The 19,724-nt window shown below is 51.2% G+C and overlaps 3 protein-coding genes across 10 annotated transcripts in view; 2 read left to right on the plus strand and 1 right to left on the minus strand.

The window, feature by feature from the left end:
* Window positions 1-19,724, minus strand: part of PHB2 (prohibitin 2) — a 171,761-nt gene that overhangs the window by 144,672 nt on the left and 7,365 nt on the right. The gene's annotated exons all lie outside the window — the stretch shown is intronic.
* On the plus strand, window positions 200-1,249 carry LOC308177245 (protein C10). Of its 3 annotated transcripts, none has more exons than XM_080554157.1 (3): window positions 200-343; window positions 654-830; window positions 902-1,249. In XM_080554157.1, exons 2-3 carry the CDS (start codon window positions 707-709, stop codon window positions 1,048-1,050), a joined length of 273 nt encoding a protein of 90 aa, XP_080410283.1. In that variant the 5' UTR covers window positions 200-343; window positions 654-706; the 3' UTR covers window positions 1,051-1,249. The 3 variants fall into 3 exon arrangements, with proteins under 3 accessions (XP_080410283.1, XP_080410282.1, XP_080410281.1); XM_080554156.1 differs by lacking the exon at window positions 200-343 and adding an exon at window positions 345-451; XM_080554155.1 differs by lacking the exon at window positions 200-343 and adding an exon at window positions 440-579.
* Window positions 2,847-19,124, plus strand: PTPN6 (protein tyrosine phosphatase non-receptor type 6). Of its 5 annotated transcripts, none has more exons than XM_080553822.1 (16): window positions 2,847-3,194; window positions 3,343-3,440; window positions 10,043-10,165; window positions 10,485-10,679; window positions 13,622-13,844; window positions 14,534-14,650; window positions 14,808-14,921; window positions 15,362-15,458; window positions 15,921-16,000; window positions 16,093-16,242; window positions 16,358-16,489; window positions 16,755-16,909; window positions 17,211-17,278; window positions 17,676-17,827; window positions 18,191-18,288; window positions 18,407-19,124. In XM_080553822.1, exons 2-16 carry the CDS (start codon window positions 3,427-3,429, stop codon window positions 18,513-18,515), a joined length of 1,827 nt encoding a protein of 608 aa, XP_080409948.1. In that variant the 5' UTR covers window positions 2,847-3,194; window positions 3,343-3,426; the 3' UTR covers window positions 18,516-19,124. The 5 variants fall into 5 exon arrangements, with proteins under 5 accessions (XP_080409948.1, XP_080409947.1, XP_080409951.1 ...); XM_080553821.1 differs by having other exon boundaries at window positions 2,853-3,194; window positions 18,404-19,124; XM_080553825.1 differs by lacking the exons at window positions 2,847-3,194; window positions 3,343-3,440 and adding an exon at window positions 4,023-4,244 and having other exon boundaries at window positions 18,404-19,124.

Raw genomic sequence — 19,724 nt, forward strand, 5'->3', positions numbered from 1 at the left:
CGCCCCCCCCATCCCCTCGCTCCCCCCCCCCCCCCCCCCAGGGGACCGCGGCTCCCCGCCGCCACCAGCCCCCGCCCACCGCTGCTGGGGGCGGGGCCTTCTGAGGCCACGCCCCCCTCCGCCCCGCTCCCGCCAATCGCGGCGCTCCGCTCAACACACCCGCGGCCGCTGAGCCAATCGGGAGCGCGAGATTTGCATACGGCCGGCGCTGCGCGGCGGGGCCAAGTTGCGCGAAGCTGCGGCCGCTGCGGCGGGGATCGAGCGGTGCCAGGCACGGGGGGCAGCACGGGGAACCGCCTGGGGGACATCCCACAGAGAGCTTCTCCCTCACCGTGACCTCGCGGTGGGTGGGAGTGGTGTGGGTGCGGCGCGGGCCGGCATCATTGCAGTGATTTCAGCTCTTTTAGTATTTGTCCAGCAGGTTTCCCGCCCGCGGGAAGCCGCCCCTGCGGTACAACGACAGGCTGGGGCCGCGCATGCGCGGTGTGGCGAGATGCTGGGGTGGGCGGGGGGGGAGGGTTAAAATGGCGGCGTCCGCACAGGGCCCGTCCGCGCCGCTGAGCGCCGAGCAGGCGAAGGGTGAGGCGGGGGAGGGCCGCGGGCGGCGCGGGGCGCGTACCGGGTCCGCCGCTGAGCCGCCCGTGTGCCCGCAGTGGTGCTGGCCGAGGTGATCAAGGCGTTCGGGGCGCCCGAGAACGCGCAGCGCATGGACGAGGCCCGGGACAACGCGTGCAACGACATGGGCAAGATGTTGCAGTTCCTGCTGCCCGTGGCCACGCAGATCCAGCAGGACGTGATCAAAGCCTACGGCTTCAGCAGCGACGGCGAAGGTGGGTGCCGTGCTCCCCCCCGCCGGGCTGAGCCCTGCCCCGCGCCCGCTGCCCAGCCGCTCCCTTTGCAGGGGTCCTCAAGTTCGCCCGGCTGATCAAGTCCTACGAGTCGCAGGACCCGGAGATCGCCAGCATGTCCGGCAAGCTCAAGGCCATGTTCCTGCCGCCCATGACCCTGCCGCCGCACGGCGCCGGCACCGGCGGAGTGGCCACCTCGTGAAACCCGCAGCTCCGCCGGCCCCGGTGCTCTGCGGCGCTCCGAGCGGAGATGGCTTCGCGTGGACTGGGGCTGCCTGCGCTGCTGGCCCGGCAGCCCTGAGGAAGGGAGAGGTTGAACGAGGGAGGTGTTGATCCGAAAGGAATTGGCTTCTTTGTGCGTGTGTGTTTGTCTGTTTGCGAATAAAAAACCGTCTTGAAAATGCCCTTAGTGGTTTATGAAGGGACGTGAGCTGATCTTTGGGTACAGATCCTTCTCCCTGACTCAGGAGCAGTTAGAGTGATGTCCGCTTCATATCTGAAGTTTCATCTGATGAAACCTGAGCTACTGTTACAAGGGGCTGGTGTGTACCAACTTATGCAGAAATGTAACTGCTACTGCGAACCTTAGTATGAAAGCACAAGGCTTGGCACCTAAGTGACTGACTTTTTTAAACATCACCTAAGAGATGCTAATCCTCATCTAGAATCATAGAATATCCTGAGTTCAAAGGGACCCACAAGGATCACTGAGTGCAACTCCTGGCGCCACCGAGGACCATCCAAAATTCAAACCATGTGTCTAGGGGTGTTGTCCAAACACTTCTTGAATACCAACAAGCTTGCTGCTATCACCACTGCCCTGGGGAGCCTGTCCCAGTGCCCGACCACCCTCTGCGTGCAGAACCTTTCCCTAACCCCCAGCCTGACCCTCCCCTGTCCCAGCTCCATGCCGTTCCCTCGGGTCCTGTCGCTGTCCCCAGAGAGCAGAGCTCAGCGCCTGCCCCTCCGCTCCCCTCGTGAGGGAGCTGCAGGCTGCCATGAAGCCTCCCCTCAGCCTGCTCTGCTCTGGGCTGAACAAACCAAGGGGCATCAGCCACTCCTCATACGTCTTGCCCTCCAGACACTTTCCCATCTTCATAGCCCTCCTTTGGACACTCAGTTTTATGTCCTTCATATATTGTGGCACCCAAAGCTGAATACAGTGCTCAAGGTGAGGCTGCACCAGTGCAGAGCAGAGCTGCACAATCCCTTTCCTCAAACAACTAGCAATGCTGATGTACCCCCTAGTACTGTTGGCCCTTTTGGCTGCCGGGGAACACTCGATTCATGCTCAACTTGTTGTTGACCAAAACCCCAGATCCCTTTCTGTGGGGCTGATCTCCAGGCTCTCCTCCCCCAGTCTGTACGTATAGCCACTGTTGCCTCATCCCGGTTGCAGAATCCAGCACTTGCTGTTGTTAGATTTCATATAGTTGTTGATAGCCCAGCCCTCTAATTTGTCAAAATCACTCTGCAAGGGCAAGCACTTATAAATGTGCTCCTTGAAACATACTAGGTAATGCGATGCTGAATGTAACGTGGTGCTGTTCGGCAAGTGGTTGCAACCAGACCACTGTCACCAACAGGTCAGTACCGCTAACTCTCTCACATGCTCCTACCAGAAACTTCTGTGGCTGTATTGTTGTTTTCTGCCTGAATGAGTGACCAAAGGTGTCAGACCTAATGACAAAAATAGCAGCAGGATGTTGCAAGGACTGGCAACAGGGAGGGAAGGCTGGGCTTGCCCCTTTCGGCAGCGGCCTGGATTAGAACAAGACGAACAATGTATAACTGCGTGCTGCATTTTCGGGGACTGAAGAGAGGGAAAGGCGGAGGAGCAGGTTCTCTGCCCTGTGAAGTTTTCTGTCTTTCCACCTTTCAGATGAAGGGGCGTCAGATGCACCCAATCGCTGGTAGCCGCCTGGCTTGTGTGCCTGTTGCCCTTGGAAGCGTTGCAGTCTTTGGGAAGGGCTGGTGGTGAAGAAGCCGGGCCCGGGAGAGCAGGGGGCTGCGAGTCAGGTGCGAGAGCAGGTTGGGTTTTGCACTCTGTGCCTTTTGGTTACAAACTATGTAGGAATGTAGCCAGTGAGGGCGTGAACCTAGCGGATGGGAGGCAGGAAGAGCAGTCAGTCCCTTCCGTCTCTACCTACCTCTCCCAGTTTGGTTTTGGCCTTCCCCCACCCCTCTAATTATTTATTAACTACAGCCCAGGAAGTGTTTTGCAAATGGTGAAAATTAAGCCCTCCGCTTGAGGCCTACGTTTTACCTAGCCCGGAGCTACCACCTTCTGAAGTCTGCCCAGAAACAGGCAGAGTTCAGGACTGTGCCTGTGCGGACCAGACCCAGGTGAGTCACAGGATGCACTGCAGACCCACAGCACTGTCAGCTGCGCCTTCCTGAGCCTTGGAATTAGCCGCCGTGAGCATCCAGCCGTGTTGTGAGGGTGTGAGTTCGCCCCCTGCTACTCCCAATCTTGCTTTATTTTTTTCGGTAGGACGCCCTGGCTGAGGGCTGTGGTTCTTCCTCCACCAGCTGCTGTTAATTCCCCATCAGTGGGGGTCTGCGAGTCAAGATCCTGATGCCATCCTGTGGGTGAGTGCTGCGTGTGCTAGTTAAAGCAAGAAAACAGAGCTGGTGGGAAAAACTAAAATGCTGGCAGTAGGAATTGAGCACAGAATGGGAAAATACTGTAAACAAAGAGCTGGAGGACTGGAGCTTTAGTATTTTAGATTGTTCCTGCTGTTAGTGTTGCTCATCCTCGCTTTGATAAAGAAAGAGCAGTTTGTGATGCCCACTTCACTGCAGTTATTCTGCAAGCCCTGAAGCTGCAGCACCTCAGAATGCTTTTGTACAGAGAGAGCTCAGGTGGCTGGCTTTTTTAATCCTGGTGATTTTTGTTTTGCTACAGCCTCTGTAGTCCTTTATGGAACAGCAGGACAGGAAAAACTTTGCCATCAGTATAAATGGGTGCTCTGCCCTGGGGGCTGTAGTGACGTGGTGTAAGGAAAGGGGATTTGCATTACCCCATGGTTAGAATCTGTTTGTCCTGTGGTCCTACAGCCTGACGGAGCATATGGCTTGGACGGGTTGCAGGGCGATGGTCCGTACGCCTGTTCGCTAGCACCGGCCGGCCTTTACTTTGCACTAACAAACAACTGAACTGCTATGTCACAGGTGACGTTCCCCAAATGTGAGAGTGGAACAAACGAATTAAGTCAATATCTGGGAAAGAGGTAACAGAGAAAGCCATGACTATGATATCAAAGAAGGAGTCAACGTCTGCTTTTGTGAAGGCAACTCCTGTCTTGCAGAACTAAATATTTTTGAGGAACTCAGCAAGCTTGCGGACAAGGGAGGTCTGTCTTTCCAAAATAGAATTTGACAAGATTATCTCATGTAAGTCTAAACAAAGCTGAAGCTACGGTATAAGAGAGAAGCTGACACTTTTCTTGAGTGAATAATTTGCAGAAAATAGGAAATGGAAGGTGGGAATAAATGTTCAGTTTTTACAGCAAAGGGAAGTTATCAGCGGTGACATATAAGGGTCTGACCTGAACTATGTGCTGTTCAGCATATTTCCAAGTGATCAAATAGAGCTTGAATAGTGAGGTGAAAAAATTAACTTGTTAGAAAGTTAGTCAGGATAATATGGTAGGAGCTGACTGAAGCAGACTGAAGGAGCAGAAGGACCTTATGATAGTCAACGGGGAGGCAACAGATCGGGAGATGGAATTCAATATAGGCATATGTAAAACAGTGTTCATAGGACGGTTTAGGTTGGAAGGGACCTTAAAGATCATCTAATTCCAATGCCCCTGCTGTGGGCAGGGACACTTCCCACTAGATCAGGTTGCCCAAAGCCCCATCCAACCTGGCCTTGAACACTTCCAGGGGTGGGGCATCCACAGCTTCTCTGGGCAACCTGTTCCAGTGCCTCACCACCCTCATATTAAAGAATTTCTTCCTAAAGTCTAATCTAAATTTACCCTCTTGGGGTAAAGAGCCTCTGCCCATCTTTCTTGCAGGCCCCCTTTAGGTATTGGAAGGCTGCTATAAGGTCTCCCTGGAGCAGTCTCTTCTCTAGACAGAACAACCCCAACTTTCTCAGCTTGTCTTCATAGGAGAGGTGCTCCAGCCCCCTGATCATCTCATTTCAAGCTTTTTATCCACCAATACCCCCAAGTCCTTCTCTGCAGTCCTGCTCTCAATCCACTCATTGCCAGGCCTGTATTCGTGCTTGGGATTGCCTCAACCCAGGTGTAGGATCTTGAAACTGGCCTTGTTGAACTTCATGAGTTTTGCACAGGCCCATCTCTCAGGCCAGTCCAGTTCTCTCTGGTTGGCATCCCATCTCTCCAGCATGCTGACTGCCACCACTCAGCATGGTGTCATTGCCAAACTTGCTGAGGGTGTGCTCAATCCCACTGTCCATGTTGCCAACACGGACAAAGATGTTAAACAGCACTGGTCCCAATACCAGCCCCTGGGAAATGCCACTCATCACTGGTCTCCACCTGGACATGGAGCCGTTGACCACAACTCTTTGATTGCGACTATCCTTGCTCTCTACAACTTCCTGAGCAGAGTAAGTTGAGAGGGAGGTGATGGTCTTATCTTCCTGGTGACAGATGACAAGATGCACAGAAGTTGCATAAAATTTCACCAGAGGGGTGAGGTTCAGACTAGACATAAGGAAAAATTTCTTTATTGTGAGGGTGGTCAAACACTGGCACAGGCTTCCTTGCGAGGTGGCTGATGCCCCGTGCCTGTCAGTGTTCAAGAGATGTTTGGATAGTGCCCTCAACAATATGCTTTAACTTTTGGTTAGCCCTGAATAATTCAGGCAGTTAGATTAGATGATCTTTGAAGGGCCCTTCCAACCAAACTATGCTATGCTATGCCATCCAGCCAATTCCTTATCTGCCAAGTGGTCCATCTGTCAAATCAATGTCTCTCCAATCTAGAGATGAGGACGTTGTGCCAGACAGTGTCAAATACTTTGCACAAGTTCAAGTAGATGACATCAGTTGCTCTTCCTTTATCCACCAATGCCCTAACCCCATTGTAGAAGGCCACCAAATTTGTCAGGCATGGTTTGCTCTCATGGAGAAAAATAGCTCAGAATTCACATGTAAAACATCTGTGAACTACTTGTAACCTCCCTGGAGCAAGACTGTCATTGTCAAGTCCATGCAAATGTTAGCTTAATGCTTGGTTGTGGTGAACAATGGCAGAAATCATCGTGTCTTTGTATGCTTATGTCTCAGCAGTATTTTGAACACTGCAGCTTTGGCTCACCTTTTGCCCTCATCTCCAAAACAATACAACAGAGTTGGAAACATCTCAAAGAGGGACAACAAAAATGATCAGAAGCGTAGGATAGTTCTGTATGGAGGCCATCTAAATAGAGTTGGATTCTTCAGCTTGGGAAACAGCTGAGGAAAGGTATAGACGTTAGAGATCTATAAAATCATGAGCAGCTTGGGTGTGATTTAGGAGTTGGTCATTTATTTTATTTATTTATTTATTTATTTTTACAACAACCATGTGTTAATAAAAACGGGCAGGGAACAGGTTATAAGCAAGCCAAAGTAGGTGTTGGTCCTGAGGCTTAACAGTGGAACTCATTGCTCAGTTTCTTATGGACTTGACAGTTGACTATGTTAGCTGCAAATAGAGGCTTAGGGAGCATGCGAGGGCGGGTTGATGATGACAACGACGACGATGATGACCTCTGTGCATAACCTCTCCTTCCACTCTTCCTTTGACAACCATTTCGACCTCTAGATGGCCTATTCCAAGCCCCTGCTCACAGCAGAGCTATCTCGAAAGTTAGATAGATCAGGTTGCTCTGAGCCTTTTTCAGGTTAGTCTTGCACATCTTAGGGAGTGGAGATTCTTCAGCCTCTCTGGACACGCGTGGCAATTGCTGAACCACCCCTTGTGTATGTGCCGTTTTTCCTGATACCTGATCAGAATTTCCCTTTCTGCAAGTTAAGCCTGTTGCCTCTTTTTCTCTTGCTGTATCCCACAGAGCAGAACTTGGCTCCATCATCTCTAAAACCTCCACTCTTCTTTTAGATATTCTTAGACTGCTATTTAAATCCCTTACTAACCATCTTTTCTCTAGGCTGAACAAGCCTAGCTCTCAACTGCTGAACTCCTCACTGCCTTGATGGCCCTGTGCTGGATTGTGCCTGTTTCTTGGTGTCCTTTTTACAGCAGTCCAGATGTGTGTACCTCTTAATTAGCCACTTTGTTTATCCTCCCTTCTAAACTTGTTCATTTACTAGTTGTGGCTTTGCTCCACAACGAATTTACATGATGAGGTTCTACCATCTGTGTTGTACTAAAAGCCAAACAACATCACAAGAGCAGCCTCTTTGCTCAAATCTCTTGACCTGTTAATTATATTATGAAGTCTGTTGTTGCATGCTCTGACCATTCCAGAGAACAACCTGGAAGATACCAAGCAATTGTTTCTCTGCTGTGATATTTCCCTACTTTACCAGCTGGAACTTCTCCTTGGTAGTTTTTAATTAGTTACCTTGGTGTCTTTGGTCTAGTTGGCCAAGGGATGCCAGTAGATGTAATCTCTTTGGATTTCAGAAAATGCCTTTGGTACCGTCCCTCAGAGTATCCTTCTGGACAAAATGTCCAGAATACAGATAGAAAAATACATAATACAGTGAGTGAACAATTGGCTGACAGGTCAGGCTCAAAGGGTTATAATTAATGGGGTTTCATTAGGTGGATAGCCACTTGCTAGTGGGGTTCCCCAGGGCTCCATTTTGGAACCAGTTCTCTTCGATGTTCTTATAAATGACCTGGACGGAGGATTTGAATGAATACAAAGTAGGTTTGTAGGTGACACTATATTAGGAGGAGCTGTCGACTCCCTTGAGGGTAGAGAGGCGGAGAGATCTGGACAAATTAGGGGGCTGGGCTATCAACAACAGTATGAAATTTAACAACAGCAAGTGTTGGATTCTGCACCTGGGACAGGACAACCCTGGTAGACGTACAGACTGGGGCATATATTATCCAATATATAATAATAATATCCAATCAGATTATATCTAATATAGCAGGAATTCCCTTTTGGGACTTTTACCCAGAAGTTTCTGTCTAATCACTAACCAATATTTGTCTTCTGTGCCAGTTTTCAATGTCAGTGGCTCTGATTTAGGTGTAGCCCATTCTTTGTGTAAAATTGGTTTCTTTGAGTTGCAGGTTTCTGTGCCTTTAAAGTCTCTCTCTCTCTCTTTTTTTTTTTTTTTTTAAATATCAGTTTTAAGTCAATACAGCTGGATTCCTGCTGCTCACCACATCCCAGCTTGTCATCTGTGTGAAACTGGAAGCATTTCGAAGGAAGGTGTTGTAGCTGCCTGGTCAGTCTTTCTAGCAATGAAGTTTAGTTTCTCTGTTCGTGCCTCCTGCACTTCCCTTTGCTGTTAGTTTCTGTATGTCTTGGCCACTACTAGCAGACAGTTCAGCTATTTGCAGGATTTCCCAGTCTGGTGGTGTGTAGGGAAGTCTGCAACTGCAAAGAGTTGAAATGAGCACGTCTCTTGCTGTTCTTGCTGCCCACACCACGCATCTTAGCTACCACACAGGGTGGCTGAGATGGTTCCAAGGAAGAGTCAGGCTCCTTTGCCAGCTGGATTGCCCTCTGTGGTCATTGCATTGCTCCCATTTGTTCATAAGAACTGCAGGCTTTAAAATCAGTGCTATGGAGAAGGATAGTCACAGGCTGTAGCTGGAAGTGGCTGGTTAACTGGAAATGGTTAGTTTTCTTTCTCTCTCTCTGGTTGTACAGATTTACAGCTTTGGCCTCGGTGTGCTGTACTGGGATCTCGAAGGTCCTAGGCTGAGCTCTCTTGATGCTGTGTGGGCCCACCACAGGCCATAGCTGATCATCCTGCCCTCTGCCTGCTTTCCTGGGCAGCTCCAACACCTGCCCCCCAAGCCCTTTGGAGTTACCGATGCTTCTCTCACGGCTGCATCCTCCAGGCAGGCTGTTTCCAGGATGCTCGTGCTGTGCTTAGAGTGCTGGCCTGGCCTCTCACAACCTGCATGCCTGGGTTTGCACAGCTTCCCTTTGCGGCTGTACAGAGCACACGGGATATTTATCTGCCAAGAGAGTTCATCAGCGAGCAGGGTCACAGAGGTTTCGGCTACGTAGCTGAGGGCAGCCCAGCAGAACCAAGCTGCGTGTCTGTGCGGTCATAACTCGTAGGGTGCTTCATTGCTGAATGCGTGCTCGCGTGTGTTGCCTGCTTCAGCCTTGCAGGTGTGTGGGTGACCTTAGGCAGCTGTGGTCCCCCTGGCACACTGTAAGGATTCAGGGGTAAGAAACACTCATGTTTCTTATTGACCTCTTGGAAAAGAAGGGGAACAGAGAGAGGGCTTGCAGAACTGAATTTTGTGACCATGGCTGGAACCTTAGAAACACTGGTAGAGTCAAAACTGATGTGAAAAAAAAAAAAAGCAAGGACCCAAGAATAACAGGGGGGCTGGGGAGGAAAGACGCAAAAGGAGAAGCAGAAGTGTGTGCAAAGCAGCTTGGGGCTGGGGAGCTGATGGCTCAGAGCGCTTCCTGTTCCTGGAGCTGCGCGTGCCCAGCTGTGTGCTGGGCTGCTCCTGCCTGTGCCCTGCAGCGGTGCGCAGAGGGCCACGAGATCAAGGCACACATCAAGGAACAGGTTGATGGAGAGGGGCCGAATGGACTAACAGTAGACATCAGGAGTGATACATGGCCAGCTCCCCAAAGGCACAGAAACAGCTTGGTGTTGGGTGCTCCATCGCGGACCGCCGACTTCCCTTTTCTCACCAGTGCAAAGAGATTTTTCCTCTGTGTTTTTTGAGTCGCTTCGGTGGTAGCCACTTGGCCTCCTCTTCTTCTTCCCTCCACAATGGTGAGGTAAGAGGGTCTGAGAAATGTGTGTGTGGGGAGGGGAACCAGCAAAGTAGGGCAGCTCGGAGGGGATCACCTTGGTAGCTGTATCTCGATGGAAACCTTTCATAGGCTGTGTGGGGTAACGGGCACGAAGGAATCCTTCGTGCTGTTGCTGGTTGTCACCTGCATAGGTATCTCTAGGGATGCTGACTGCGAACCATTCTTCAGTGTATGTCTCCACAACAGTGCCTGCGATTTTTCATTTGCTTGGTTCTGTTTTCATCTCCTCTGCCAGGTGGTTTCATCGTGACCTGAGTGGGCTGGAAGCCGAAGCCTTACTGAAGGGACGAGGTGTCCATGGGAGCTTTCTAGCCAGACCCAGTCGGAAAAATCAGGGGGATTTTTCCCTTTCAGTTCGGTAGGTAACTTGGACCCCAACTTCTGCCTTTCCAGGTTTGCATATGTAGAATATGTAGAGGTCCTCATGTGTCCTAGGGTCTCTCCTTCATCACCTCCTTATTCCTTTGACTTCTCTCCATGCTGTAAAAGGATCTGAGCTTCCCAGTACCTTCTGGACCCTCACTTAAGTTGCCTCAGGAGCTTCTTATCCCAATCATCTCCTTCCACTGGGACGGCTTGCTATGGTTCCATGGCAGGAGGTGATGCAGGCGGAGGCTTCAAATTTTCTGCCTCTTGTCCAGCTGCCTCACTGGACTACTCTGTGCATCATTCCACAGGGTTGGCGACCAGGTAACCCACATCCGCATCCAGAATACTGGGGACTTCTATGACCTGTATGGAGGGGAGAAGTTTGCCACATTGTCAGAACTGGTGGAGTACTACACACAGCAACAGGGCTCGCTGCAGGACAAAGATGGAACCATCATCGACCTGCGATACCCGCTCAACTGCTCTGACCCCACGACAGAGAGGTATGGAGAAAGCAAAGCTTCTGGCATGTCTGTGACGAGACCTCCTCCGTGCTCCGTGGCCTTCTCTCTGCCCTGCTCACGTCCCCAGAGGGCACTCTGCAAAAAGTGTCTCCTGGCTCCCGTGTCCTCCTGTGCTTCCCCAGGGACGACGTCCCCACCAGCAGCTGGACATGCCTCATCCCATCGCAGCAGGCCTAACAGGGCTCTATTTATACTTTTGGTTTCTTGTTGCCTTTGCTATTCACATAGTGTTCATAAAAAGCAACGGTTGTGGTGTAAGTTGTATCCACAGCGGTACGGAGGGTGGCATGGTGTGTGGAAGCCCCAAACCTCCTTGCTCATCCCAGGCCTGGCTGACTCATGTGGCTGAGCGGGGCCACGCTCACCTGCTATTCCTGGCCCGCTCAGCCTCCTTCCTGTCCCCGCTTTGCATACGTCTCTGACACCAAGTTAAATCAAATCAGGTGGTTTTCGCCCTTGTGCTGTGCTTTCAGCCTCCCTGGTGCAGCCTGGGGAGCAGTCGTGCTGTGCCCCGGGGTGGGGGCAGGCTCCGGGTGGGGAGCAGGCAGGTCATCCCCATGCACCTGGGGAGCAGCCATGGGGACAGCCATGCCGTGCGGGACGTGCCTGGGTACACCCCGGCGTGCTCCGGGGCAGCGGTGCAAAGCGGGCAATGTCTGCGTACTGGCTGTCCTCTCCACTCAAGGCCGTTGCGCCGTGGCCCTGCAGTTTCCTCTCTTCCTCCCCTGCGGTTGGAAACTTCTCCCCCCCCCCCCCCACCCCAGGCTCTTACGAAAGCTCCTCTCACTCTCTCCCCAAGTGATTTTCCATCACGTGGCTCTGAAGAGCTGGGCTCTGCTGGGGGGGAGGAGAGGGGGACAGGACCCACCGACTCCTTCCTACGTGGGGAGGGGGGTCCCGGAGGCTTCTTTCCTGGGCAGGAGGGGAACCAAACGTTCCCCCGGGGACGTCTCAGCACTGGCAGACGGTGACTGCACGCTTCTTTGGGAAGAGGGTCAGAAACGAGTAGTTGCCGTGCCGTGGAAGTCACCAGCTATTTCTTGCAGCGCACGAGGTGAAGATGAACAGAAACTAAAGCCGGCCAGTACTAACTGAGACACAGTAATTGCCTGCCACATCTTGCTCTCAAAATGATTCCTACAGGTTGCGTGGAGGAATGGGTTGCTCTGGCTGCATGCCGGACTTAGCTGAGTCCAGAGTACGGGTGAGTGAATGCCCAGACATTTCTGTGACTGTGGCATGGCCTCCTGAGCTAGATTTTACGTCTTGGGAACAGGCAGCAGAGGAGCTGTAACAACTCAAACCTCATCATACCGCTACCACTCCAGACCACCACCATTAGCTACCAGTGGGCAGCAAACCTGCTACCATGGCTCATCTAAGCACCTGCCTGGCCTTGGCTGCAGTGTGTGCAGCGATGTAAGGAGTACGCCTGGTGATTTCTGCAGTACCTGAAGTGAGCAGCAGCAGGAAGAGGCGTTGCAAGTCGGTCTGATGCAAGAGCTACCTGCTTTTGAAATGCTGTTCACCGGGGAGATGGCCCAAATGGCTGTGGCTGCAGCTGCCAGGGGAGCTTTGTGGCAGCAGGACAGAGCTGCGGTGAGCACGGCCTTTGGAGAGGAGCACCAGGGCTGAGACGGGTCCAGACCCAGCAGAGCCTAAAGCAGCAAATGGGTACCTGGAGGAGCAGGATGATAGATCATCCCCCAGCGCCCAGAAGCATCAGCTTGCTACAGTTTGTACATGTCTCTTTCTACTTGGCAGCTCACTGGTGCCTTTGGCAGTTTCTGGAATGGTCCCAAGAGGCCGGACCATGCTTGGAAAGGGCATGAGGAGCTAGAGGATCTTCACAGAGACAACCAGGGTCACATCTGGAGATCCTACAGGGCCAGTGTCATGCAACAGGAGGAGAGTCCCAGGTTGTCCCATCTCCTAGCTTCCTTCTGGTGGCAGTCACTCACACCTGCACCCCAGAGTGCAGTGAGATCCCACAGGGCACCCACGTGCTTCCCTGAGACCTTTGTAGGTGGGAAGGGGCTTGGCAGTAGCAGCGCCATTTGCACCGTGTTTGCGTCCCTCTGTGCCCTGGGCTGTCCTGCAGCAGGGCAGAGGACACCTCGGTCTGTATGGAGGGCAGGAATGTGCACGTGGATCAACAACAGTGAAAAGTACCAGAAACAGAATGTGGGCTCCAGGCGGCTCCTGGCACTCATCCCCATGGCTAGGCTGATTGCTGCAGTGTGACGTGTTCAGGGAATGGGAATTTTGCTTTGGTTGAAGAGCTTCAGAAATAGGGGTTGCTGCTAGAGGTCCAAGAAAAGTATCTTTCCCTAGGTAGGTTCCTTAATGGGTCTGATCTTAGCGCAGCCCTCTGTGTGCTGCTAAATCCAATGGGGGAGTTTCTGACTCACTGAGTCAGTTTTGTTCCCTTAGTGCTTGAGTCTCCAAAGCACTCAGCAGCAGTAAGGTTGGAATCCCAATAACACTGAGAGGTGCTAAAACCCGCAAGTGGCCTCCCTGAACTGATCCTAAAGCCAGTAAGCGTTACTTACCTGTGCTTTTGTGTATCACACAGCTGGATCACACCGGGTGCTTTCCCACTGTGTCTTCTGGTACCAGCATTCTGCTCCTTGGACCCTTCTAGCTCCACCTCATCCCCTGCCCTTTCCTTTTCTTGCCAGTTGTCTGCTTCTGTCTCATCTACTTTTTGTGAGATCCTGCTCCTCCCCTGGTTCCCCTCCCTTCATCCTTCCTCCATTTCTCCCCCTCACCACTCTTTCTTCAAACCTTCTCTCCCCCCCCAGCTTCTCCTTCCACAGTGTGTGTTACTGCCCTGTACTCATCAGTGAGTGGATGCTCAAGGGCATCCACTTACTTGCATCTCCACCTCTCTTCTGACCTTCTCCTTTTTTTTTTTCTAGATGGTACCACGGGCATCTGTCAGGCGCTGCAGCTGAGTCACTTCTCCAGGTCAAAGCCACGCCTTGGACCTTCTTGGTGCGGGAGAGCCTCAGCAAACCTGGGGATTTCGTCTTGTCTGTCCTGACTGACCAGCTTAAACCTGGGCCTGATGCTCCATCAGCTGGGGCAAGCAGCGCCTCCGGGGCCCGTCTCAAAGTCACCCACGTCAAAATCATGTGTGAGGTGAGCAGGTGGGAGAGCAAAAGGAAAGGGGAGCAGAAGTGGCCTCTACATATCTCTGCTGATCACATCCTAAAAAAAAAACACTTGTCAGCTTGATTACCAGTGTTTATGAATTTGGATTGAAGTGCTGTCACCTTGCAGGCTCCTTACGTCCTCACCCAGGACTGGGTGACCGTTGGCTGTGCTGGGTGCTCAGACATGGAAGGAAGCAGGACTAGGTGTGTCCGAGAACTGCGTCACAGGGAGTCTGTGGTGAAAGGGATAGGAGGGTTCACGGCCTGATGATGAGTTTATCAAAAGCATTAAAAGCTCTTGGAGAAGGAGGGAGCATCTGCAGGGTCTCCAGACCTGGTCTGGAGGATGCTGCACCTCACTGTCACAAGCTCTCTCTTTCATGTGAAATGATACGGAGAACGGAGGGAGACTTTAAGGACAGAAAGCAACTAACTTTAAAGGAGAGCTGAAGGGAGTGTAACTTCTCCAGGCTTCCATCCACTGAGGAGGAGTCAGTTCACCGCGTTACAAAATTTAGTGCTCTCAGGGCAAACTGCCATCTGACCTCCTTGTTTTTCCAGATGGCACAAAGTGGTGCCTGTGACTCTGCACCTCAGCGTTACCTTTTTTCCTGAGCATTATCACCTTGGCCTATAGGAATGCTATGGGACGTAACATGTTCTTCCTCCGTTTAGAATGGACGTTACACAGTTGGAGGTGCTGAAAAGTTTGACAGCTTGGCAGATCTGGTGGAACACTTCAAGAAGACTGGAATTGAGGAAGTGTCTGGCTCCTTTGTATACCTGAAGCAGGTAAATCCTCTCCCCTCTTTTTCTCGGGGATCCTTTGCAGGGACTCCCTTGCTGTTTGTTTCGGCTCTGTGTCTCTCCCCTCCACAGCACACAAAGGAGACTTTGAACTCCAGCAGCATCTCTCTCATGCCAACCCATTGTGTTTTCCTGTCCCCAGCCCTACTACGCTACAAGGGTGAACGCTGCTGACATTGAGAATAGAGTGCACGAACTGAACAAGAAGAGTGTCTCTGAAGAAACATCCAAGGCTGGATTCTGGGAGGAATTTGATGTAAGAAACTGATGGGGAAATTACTCTGGCGAAATTTGGGGGGAGTTCCTGTGCACCACCTCATTCTCCATCCCTGCTTTCTTTCTGGACACAAACTTCTCAGGAAGTCTTGTCAATCCATGTTGATTTCTCTCTGAAAGAAGTCTATTTGGATCCTGTTCCTCCTCTGTGTGTGTGTGTGTGTGTGAGCGAGGGGCGTAAGTGCCATCTTGAAGTGATTTAACCCAGTGAGGTAGAAATGTACTTTTTCATGGATAGAAGAACTAGTTAACAAGACAGTAAGGACACGAACCTGGAACTTCTCAAGTCTAGGATTACTTTTCACTTCTCTGCTCCCCCACAAGCATACCCATGTGTCCTAAGAGTTGCCACCATTCCTCTGAGGGTCCACCTTCCCTGTCATACATTGTGATGTTGCCATAACTTTCTCCTGTTTTCAGAGCCTGCAAAAACAGGAAGCCAAGCAGCTGTTTGACCGTCATGAGGGCCAGAGACCTGAAAACAAGAGCAAGAACCGATACAAGAACATCTTGCCCTGTGAGTCCTGCTCCTCTGCTGTTTAAAAAAAAAAAAAAAGGCAAGTAGACAGAGACAGGAGAGGTGTCCAAGTCATTTCTGACCCTGTCTCAGCCTGCTCTGTCTTCCAGGGTGGATTATGAGGTCTGCATTACGATTATGATTATGAGGCCCTTAAATTGAGGATTTAAGAGCTGATAAGAGGTCACAGCATTTTCATGACCTTGAAGAAAGGAAGTTTGCAGCAGACTAGCTTATATTATGGTCCGTCATGGGGGGAGAGAAACGGGAACACAGGTTAAAACTGGTCTGACCTCAGAGAAGGAGTTGAAGATATGTAAATATACGAAATGGGTATGAAAATATACCCATACTGTGTGCACTGGGTAACGTGAGTGAGGTGGCATGGGGCAGCGAAGGAGCTTCATGTCACTGGGCACCAAGTATCTCATAACTCTGTTTATTCTTTTGCTGCACCCCTAGTTGATCACTCCAGAGTCATCCTCCAAGGAAGGGACCCAAATATCCCCGGATCTGACTATATCAATGCCAACTACGTCAAGGTGAGACTTTTGAAAGATGGCAGTATGCCCAAGGTGGGGGGAAGGCCTGCCAGCTCCTGCAGCCCTCCTGACCTTCCCCTGTCCACACTCAGAACAATCTGATCAGCCCAGACGAGTGCACCAAGACCTACATCGCTAGCCAGGGCTGCCTGGATGCCACAGTCAATGACTTCTGGCAAATGGTGTGGCAGGAGAACACGCGCATTATTGTGATGACCACGCGGGAGGTAGAAAAAGGGCGGGTAAGTGGCTGTTTGCAGGTGTGTTGGAGCTGCCCTCTTTCCCCCTTCAACCACGGCTGTTTTCTTTCTCTTTCCTGCCTTTTGCCTGTCTTCACCCTCCCCTCTCCCTACACAGAATAAATGCGTGCCCTACTGGCCAGAGGTGGGCAGCACAAAAGAATATGGTCCCTACCTTGTGGAGAACACTGGGGAGCACGATGCACTGGAATACAAACTCCGTCACCTCTGCGTGTGTCCGAAGAACAATGTGAGTGTGCCTGGTTGGGGACTGCCATGGAGCCTGTGGGTGTAAGAGTCACCGTATGTCTAAGGCTGGGAATTGCCGGGTGCTGTGGTGGTGCTGCTCTTGCATCATTCCAGGGTTGTTGTTCCCACCTGTTTCGGGCTGGGACACTGGTGGAATCACCAAGGGGCGCACAGGAGCCTTTGGCTTAAAACCTAGCTCTCTTTGGGAGAGAGGCCAGGGTTGGGACTGGGTTGCAGTTTTACCAGTGGGGTATTTTTATTATCAGGGTGACGCTGTGCGTGAGATCTGGCACTACCAGTACCTGAGCTGGCCTGACCACGGTGTCCCCAGTGAGCCAGGAGGAGTGCTGAGCTTCCTCGACCAAATAAACCAGAAGCAGGAGAGCATCCCAGCTGCTGGGCCTATTCTGGTGCATTGCAGGTTGGTACAGAGGCTAGGGATCCGCCTCTGTAGGGATCACAGGGATCCGCGTTCCCTAGGACATGTGAGCGAAGCACGTGCCAACCCTTTCTCCTCCTCGATGTCCCCAAACCAAACCCTGCTGCCTGTTGAATCCTTGATTCTTTTGTGGCACCAATGAACAGCTGCTACGAGTGCTGCATGAAGCAGCTGCCCCAGAAACATCTGCATTTTTTTCAGGACCTTGGTCTGTGCTCAGCTGGGGGGGACGTAGGTATTGATGTACAGGCAGCTCTGATCTCTGCTTGTCCTCTCCTTGCAGTGCTGGGATTGGCCGCACGGGGACTATCATCGTCATTGATATGATAGTGGAAACAATCTCCACCAAGGGTAAGAGGACCTCGGAGTGTCTTGAAACCTCAGAGTGTCTTGAATTGAACTGGCCTACCCAGTAGGGCTGTGCCCTTAACACCAGCAGCAAAGGGATGAAAACTTTCAGCTCTCAGTGGAAGAGAGCACGCCTCAACTCTGAGGTTGTCTCTCTGAACCGTTCACACGATAAGCGTATCTCTGGATATACTTATTGTGGCTTTAGTCTTGCTTGAGCTCTTCCACCAGGGCCAGACTTGGAAGATGCTGGGCAGGAAGGAGGGGTGGGAGGTCCATAGAGGGGTTAAGGGAGTTGAAAACTTCTTGACTGAGCTCCACCGTGACTGCTTTTGGTGCAGCACTGGGGGGAGGGGGGGTCAGCAAACATGTGCAAAGCTTTTCTGTTGCCCCTTGCTAGGACTGGACTGTGACATTGACATCCAGAAGACCATCCAGATGGTGAGGTCCCAGCGCTCAGGGATGGTGCAGACAGAGGCCCAGTACAAGTTCATCTACATGGCCATCTGCCAGTTCATAGAGACAACCAAGAAAAAGCTGGAGGTTATCCAGGTGAGAAAGTAGACTTTCCTATCCTGTGAGCTGAAGCCCAGCATGGTGTGGGCTCTGAGCCCTAGGCCTTAAACATTCACTACCTGCTGCTGTTTAATACTCTTTAGCCAAAACACATCACACCGAGGCATGTCAGTGCCTCCAGAAATTCGTTGCCCCACTATTCACTCCTATACGAGAACACGTGTGTTCACCTCTGGGCTAGGGGTGGGCAGAATGCACTGAGCCTGGGGACTTCAGCCAAAACCAGTGTTCGCTGAGATCCTAGCGTGATGCGTGGTTAAACAGCCAGAATTCTCCCATGACACCTTGCACGCTTTTCCCAGACTGTACTCTGCTCAGCTTGCATTTTCTCTCCTGTAGTCTCAGAAAAGCAAGCAAAATGAGTCCGAGTATGGGAACATCGCCTACCCGCCTGCAATGAAGAATGCGCATGCCAAGGCCTCAAGAAAAGCCTCCAAGTAAGTGCTGACCTAAAGCGGATGCCAATCTATGTCTGCCTCTGGCAGTGCTCTCCCTGCTGGTTTGGTGGCTTTTCCCTTCTGCTCACTTTTTCCCATTTTGTTCCTGGTCTAGCAGGCAGAAAGAGGAGTCAACAGTTTATGAGAACTTGGGCAAAAAAGAGGAGAAAGTACGGAAACAGCTCTCCTCAGACAAGAAGCTGAAAGGCTCACTAAAGAAAAAATAAGCATAAGTAAGCAGGTTTTGAACATGGAGTGCAGAACTGGAGCTTGGATCCAGGCTGGCCTGTCTCACATTCCCATCTCACGGACTGGAACTAGGCCTTCCCCATTTCTTCCATGCCACCTTTCAGTGCTCTGAACCAGGCTGCTTTCCAGCTCAGCTGACTTCACTGTCCCTTGCCCACACAGGCCTGTGAACTCTCTCATTGTCCTTCATCAGTCATTAACAGGAAAAAAAAAATCACACCCCTTCTTTCCCTTGGTGTGTGCACACTGGCACCTTAACTCACCTCTGCTTCAGCAGTTCCTTTTCTTGAGGAGTTACGGAAGAGCTTTACAGGAGCTACATCTCTACCGGCCACTGTGAGTTAAAGAGTTTAGCCTGTTTAGTGTTCCCTGAAGCCTCCTCTTTTAAAATCTGGCATTTTGGGCCTGTTTCAGCTTAGCCTCTCTATAATTCAACAGGTAACTTCCTATTTTCTTTATCCTGACCCTCTACCCCCCCAACCCCTTTTCTATTTGATCCTGTAAATATGCCAGAATTTGATGTGATGGCCATGTTTTCACTTGTGTTTGTAAATAAAAGTGTATTTGTTTGAACACTGACCTGAAAATTTTTTCCAGAATTGGAGTATAGCTATTCTCCTGGTTTCTTTTACAGTCCTGAAGACTTACAACAGCGCTAGCTTAGTTTTCATCAGTTCTGGCAAACTTATGGTGGGGTCTTACTGCAAGACTTGCGTGTTTATAGACATCAGGTTGTCTCATCACTGAAAGTTAGCTGTGACAAAGTCAGGCACGGACTTTTGCACCTATGTTTTGGTATTTGGAAAAGTTGTAGAAATGAAATTTCATCTTTACAGAGAAGGTAGACCAGAGCATGGCCACATCGTGGTTTCACAGATGATAACCAGTTACCTACAAGGCGTTAAGGGAGCTGGCTTGTTTAGGCTGGTAAAGAGTAGGCTGAGGAGTAAGCTGCTCTCATTTTCAGCTAAATGAAGAAGCCTCGTGAAGGTAGTGCCACACAGTACAACCAGAGGCAATGGTTCCAAACTGCAGCTTGGGAGGCTCGGGTTGAACACCAATCTCATCAGGCACCATTCAAACAGAAGCTTAGTGTGTGAACTCTGTTCTTGCTGGTTTTCAGTACTTGACTGGACAAAGTCACAGCCCATGTGCTCTGCTGCTGGCAAGCTTCCAGCAGGAACCTG

Source organism: Anser brachyrhynchus (assembly GCF_964034855.1).
Source record: "Anser brachyrhynchus genome assembly, chromosome: 1".
Taxonomy (NCBI): Eukaryota; Metazoa; Chordata; class Aves; order Anseriformes; family Anatidae; genus Anser; species Anser brachyrhynchus.